The sequence below is a fragment of the Haemorhous mexicanus genome, chromosome 32, assembly GCF_027477595.1.
Source record: "Haemorhous mexicanus isolate bHaeMex1 chromosome 32, bHaeMex1.pri, whole genome shotgun sequence".
NCBI lineage: Eukaryota > Metazoa > Chordata > Aves > Passeriformes > Fringillidae > Haemorhous > Haemorhous mexicanus.
In genome coordinates, this window is record NC_082372.1 from 1,933,889 (window position 1) to 1,938,530 (window position 4,642).

A 4,642-nucleotide genomic window follows, 5' to 3' on the forward strand; every position below is an offset into this window, starting at 1 on the left:
TCCCTCGGTTCCATCTCTCCTCCCGCTCCTCCCCCTTCCTCATCCCGCCTTCTCCCCTTCTCTCTCAGGCCCTTCAACCGCTCCTTCCTCCTCCTCCTCCATCTCTCCTCCCGCTCCCCCCGGGCCCAGCCCCCACCCTTTGTCCCCCTCCCTTTTCCCAAATCCGTCCCTTCGCTCCCCCTCCCCCCAACCCTTCCCCATCGCCCCCCAACAAACGGCACCGGGGCCAACTGGGAAGCTTTATTGGGAGCACTGGGAGCGGGCACTGGGTGGGGGCAGAGCGCCGGCGGGGCTGGGGGGACACACGGGACCCCCCCGAAATCAGCGGAGCAGGGACGGAGCGGGGGGTCCGGCGGGGCCCGAGCCCACGGGGAGGGGCTGCGGCCGCCGGCGGCTCAGGAGCTCTGCGGGCAGAGAAAAGGGGGTGACACCGGGCTGGGGGCCCCGGGGGGAGCGCACACGCTCCGGGCCGGGGGGGACATGAGCCCCGGGACCCTCCCTCACCTTCTTGCGCAGGTAGAAGCCGAGCCCCAGCGCCAGGAAGACGAAGCCCAAGACGAAGCCCCCGATGCCCGTCAGCATCTTGCTGCGGGTGGCGTCCGGCGGCATCTCTGGGGGGTCCGCGGGGCTCAGCACCCCCAAAACCTCTCACGGACACTTCGAGCCCCTCGCAGCGCCCTCCCTGTGGCCCCCGGCCCAGCCAGGACCCCCTGAAACCTCCCCCCGATCCCTCGTTGGGCTCCCCGGGAGTCACCAAAGCCCCTCCCGTCCCTCCCAGGATCCCACAGCCCCCTCCCAGTGTCCCCCCAGGGCTGCAGGACCCCCAAAGCCTCTCCCAGTCACACCCAGGACCCCCAAACTCCCTCCCAGTCACACCCAGCACCCGAAACCCCCTCCCAGTCACACCCAGAATCGCATAAACCTCCAAACTCCCTCCCAGTGCCCACCAGGACCCCCCCAACCCCACCCCACCCTCCCCAGCATCGCCTAAACCCCTTTCCAGCCCTTGCCCAGCCCCCAGCCCCTCTTCCAGTTCCAGCCCAGCTCCCTCCCAGTGGCTCCCAGCACAGCCGAGTGGCTCTGCCAGCGCCCCCAGGGGCTCCCCCGTATCCCAGTGCAGCTCAGGGGCTGCTCCAGGCTGACGTGCTCCACCTGGCAGGTGTAGGTGAGCCCGCGCCGGGCCGGGGTTTCCAGCAGCACCAGCAGCTGGTAGGTCCAGTCCCCGTTGGGGAGCATGTCGGTGGCCACCACGTGCTCCGAGAGCTCCTGCTGGCCCTGGAACCACCTCACCTGGATGCGGGCAGGGTAGAAATCCATGACGGAGCGGAGCAGGCGGCTGGGGCCGGGCTGGGAGCTCAAGGGGGTGCCAGCGAGATGGAAACGCTGGGGGGCACTGGGGGAGAGACAGAGAGCAGGAACATACTGGGATCAGCTGGGGGGCACTGGGAGAGAGAGGGGAGGGCTGGGGTGGGCAGGAGAGGGACTGGGAATGGACTGGGAGGGACTGGGGATGGACTGGGAATGGAGTGGGAATTCAATGGTAATGTACGGGAATGGACTGGAGGGGGACTGGGGAGGGACTGGGAGCGACTGAGAATGGACTGGGAGAGACTGGGATGGCACTGAGAGAAATGGGAGGAGGTGAGTGTCCCTCGGATTGAGGATGGTGCTCTGGGACTGGAGGCGGACTGGGGAGGGACTGGGAGCGACTGAGAATGGACTGGGAGGGACTGGGATGGCACTGAGAGAAATGGGAGGGGGTGAGCGTCCCTCGTATTGAGGATGGTGCTCTGGGAATGAAGTGGGAATGCAGTGGGAGGGACTGAGGAGGCACTGGGAGGGATCTGGGAATGGACTGGGAGGAACTGGGAGGGATCTGGGAATGGACTGGGAGGAACTGGGATGGAACTGGGAATGACGTGCGCGGCGCTGCGAGGCCCAGTCCATCGCAGGGCCCTCTAATCTAATCTTCCTAGCAACAGATGGGTCATCGGAGCGACGCGCTCTGATTGGCTGAGAGGCGTTATCTCCACGCTTGACCGAGATGGACGCGCCGTGGAGCGCTGGGAGTGACCGGGATGGACTCCGATGGACTGGGATGGACTGGGATGGGCTGGAGGAGCCACGGCCTGGGAGGTCACTGGGAGGGAGAGGATGTCCCGGTGATGGGCACAAGGAGGGCTGCGGGCTCTGAGGCGATTCCCAAATTCGAGGGATTCTGGGAATTTCAGGAGTTCCAGGGTCATTGGCAGGGCAGGGCCCGAGGGGACGCGCTCTGCCCCGCGCTCCCCTCGGCGCTCCACCGTTGTGAACGGGGCATAAAGCTCGTAGTTTCGCCGGCAGAGCGTGTCCACCATCTGAACCGGGTGGCTGTTACAGCGCTTGGCATTCATGTCCCCCTAAGGGGTGAACCCCACGTACACCCCGACGTCGCTGTCCAATATCAGGAACTGCTCCCGGTTGTAGATGTACCTCGCCACGAACCTCATCTTCTCCGTACTGTTAATGAAATGACACTCGGACTTTCCCATGAACTGGAACACCCCTGTGAGTGCAGGACCAAGGTCAGGGGATGCCCACCCAGCACCACCAGAGCTCTGGGGGCCACCTCAGATCCCCACTCTGCATCCCCTGTGCCCCACGGCCGCCACAGGACCCTCCTGCCCGCACTGCCGCTTCCTCTTTGCCACCCTTCCCCCATTTCCCCTTTCCCATCCTCTCCTCTCCCACCTCCGGCCGCTCTCCAAATCACTTCTGGGGTCCCATTTCCCCATTTTCCCACAAATCCCTGAATCCCCAGGCCCCTCGGTCTCAGTTTTCGGGACTCCCCCTCCCCTTTTCCCCCTTCTCCCCCCCGTCCCACCGCCTCCCGCCCCCCCGCTCACCCGAGAGCTCCGCGCCCGCAGCCGGGGGGGCTCCCAGCACCACCAGTGCCACCAGTCAGGTCCCGGCTGCCGCCCCTCGCCCCATGGCCAGCGCCGGGCAGGGGCCGCAGCCCCGAAGCAGCCGCGCTGCGCTGGGAGCACCAGTCCGGAGCGGGGCGGGCTCGGCAGCGCCGCGCGCTCTCATTGGCTCCCGCCACTGCTGGGGAGCCGAGCTCACAGGCTCTGCCACACAACTGATGACTCATCAAAGCCCCGCGCTCTCATTGGCTGCGGCGCGTTCCAGCTGTGTTGTGATTGGCTGAGGGGTTCCCGGGACGCTGCAGCCCCGGGGGCGGCTTTTCCAGGGAGGGGGAGCCTTGGGGCTCTGGGCAGGTGGGAGCTCAGGTGAGCCCAGAAATGCGTGCCCAGGTGCGCGGGATCTCCGGGATGCCCGTGGCGAGCAGTGACGCTGGCCCGATGCCAGGCACCCCCAGAGCCGCTCTGTCCCTGCCCCCCGCAGCCGCACAGGGACAGAAAATGGAACCGAGGGTTCCTCCGTGGGGACAAGGACCGGGAGGGATCCCTCAGCAAATCCGGCAAGGGCACAACCCGGCCTGGTCACACGGAGGGAATTTATTACCAACCAAATCACAGCAGCACAAGGAGAGGGCAAAGAAATTTCTCCAACACCTTCCCCCACCCAACGGGGATCACCCGGATCGGGGGTCACCAGGGCTCTGCCCAACGGGGGTCACTGGGGATCATCCAGCGCGGATCCTCCCATGGGGGATGGAGCTGGAGCAGCGTACAAAGCACCTCCCACACTGGGGACACTCGCAGGGCCTCTCCCTGGTGTGGAAGTGCTGGTGAGTGACGATCTCTGAATTACACCTGAAGCTCTTCTGACATTCCAAGCACTCATGGAGCCGTTCCCCAGTGTGGATCTTGGTGTCCTTGCTGAGGTCAGAGGTCCCACTGAAACTCTTCCCACGTTCCCCACACTCACAGGGCCTCTCCCCAGTGTGGATGTTCTGGTGTTCCATCAGGGTGGAACTGTGGCTGAAACCCTTCCCACATTCCAAGCACTTGTGGGACTTCTCCCTGCCATGAGGCTTCTCCACTAGCTCTGAGCTCCAGCTGGATCTCCAGACACCTTCCGGGCTCAGGGGGGCTCTTTCCTTCCTGCAGCTCCCTGGGCTGGGTTTGCAGCCCCTCCTCGTGAGGCATCTCTGGGGCTTTTCCTCCTCCTCCATCAGGCCACAGCTTGACAATGACAGATCCTGGTTTGGGGGAAACCAAGGTGGGAGCGCCTTGGAGTAGAGGCTCCCCCTGGCCAATTCCATCTCTAGAATACATCAGGAATCTTGTGTCCATGGAAATCTCCACAATGTCAAGATTCAGCCCAAAAATCTCTCCCAGGAGTTCCCTATCGCTGATCTCTCCACTTTTGGGGTTCCAGAGTTTTCCTTTCCTTGGGATAATGGGGGTCCAATGGCTCCAGGGCTTCCCTTTCCTCCAGCATCCTGCTTAGGGATGATCCAGGGGCTTTTGTGGGCCCATGGGGTCCCTTCTCCCCTGATGCTCTACTTTGAGATAGCAGGGATCCCAGAGGTCCCTCTTCTCCAGGCTCCCCCACTTTCCAGCCAGCCACGGTTCCCCAGCTCTGGAATCACCCGTCTCTGCTCTCCCCACTCTGGGAGTCCCAGGGGTTCCCCTCCTCTGCTCTCCCAGGGGTCCCCAGGACCAATGTCCTCCCCTGGCCATACTGGGCAATGGCC

General features: G+C 64.4%; 1 protein-coding gene across 1 annotated transcript; it reads right to left on the bottom strand.

Moving 5' to 3' along the window:
• Positions 1–225: 225 nt before the first annotated feature.
• On the bottom strand, positions 226–3,021 carry LOC132340610 (class II histocompatibility antigen, B-L beta chain-like). Its single transcript, XM_059871697.1, has 5 exons — positions 2,886–3,021; positions 2,473–2,545; positions 1,153–1,393; positions 505–611; positions 226–404 (listed from the first exon to the last, which is right to left on the bottom strand). Exons 2-4 carry the CDS (start codon positions 2,529–2,531, stop codon positions 576–578), a joined length of 336 nt encoding a protein of 111 aa, XP_059727680.1. The 5' UTR covers positions 2,532–2,545; positions 2,886–3,021; the 3' UTR covers positions 226–404; positions 505–575.
• Positions 3,022–4,642: the final 1,621 nt, after the last annotated feature.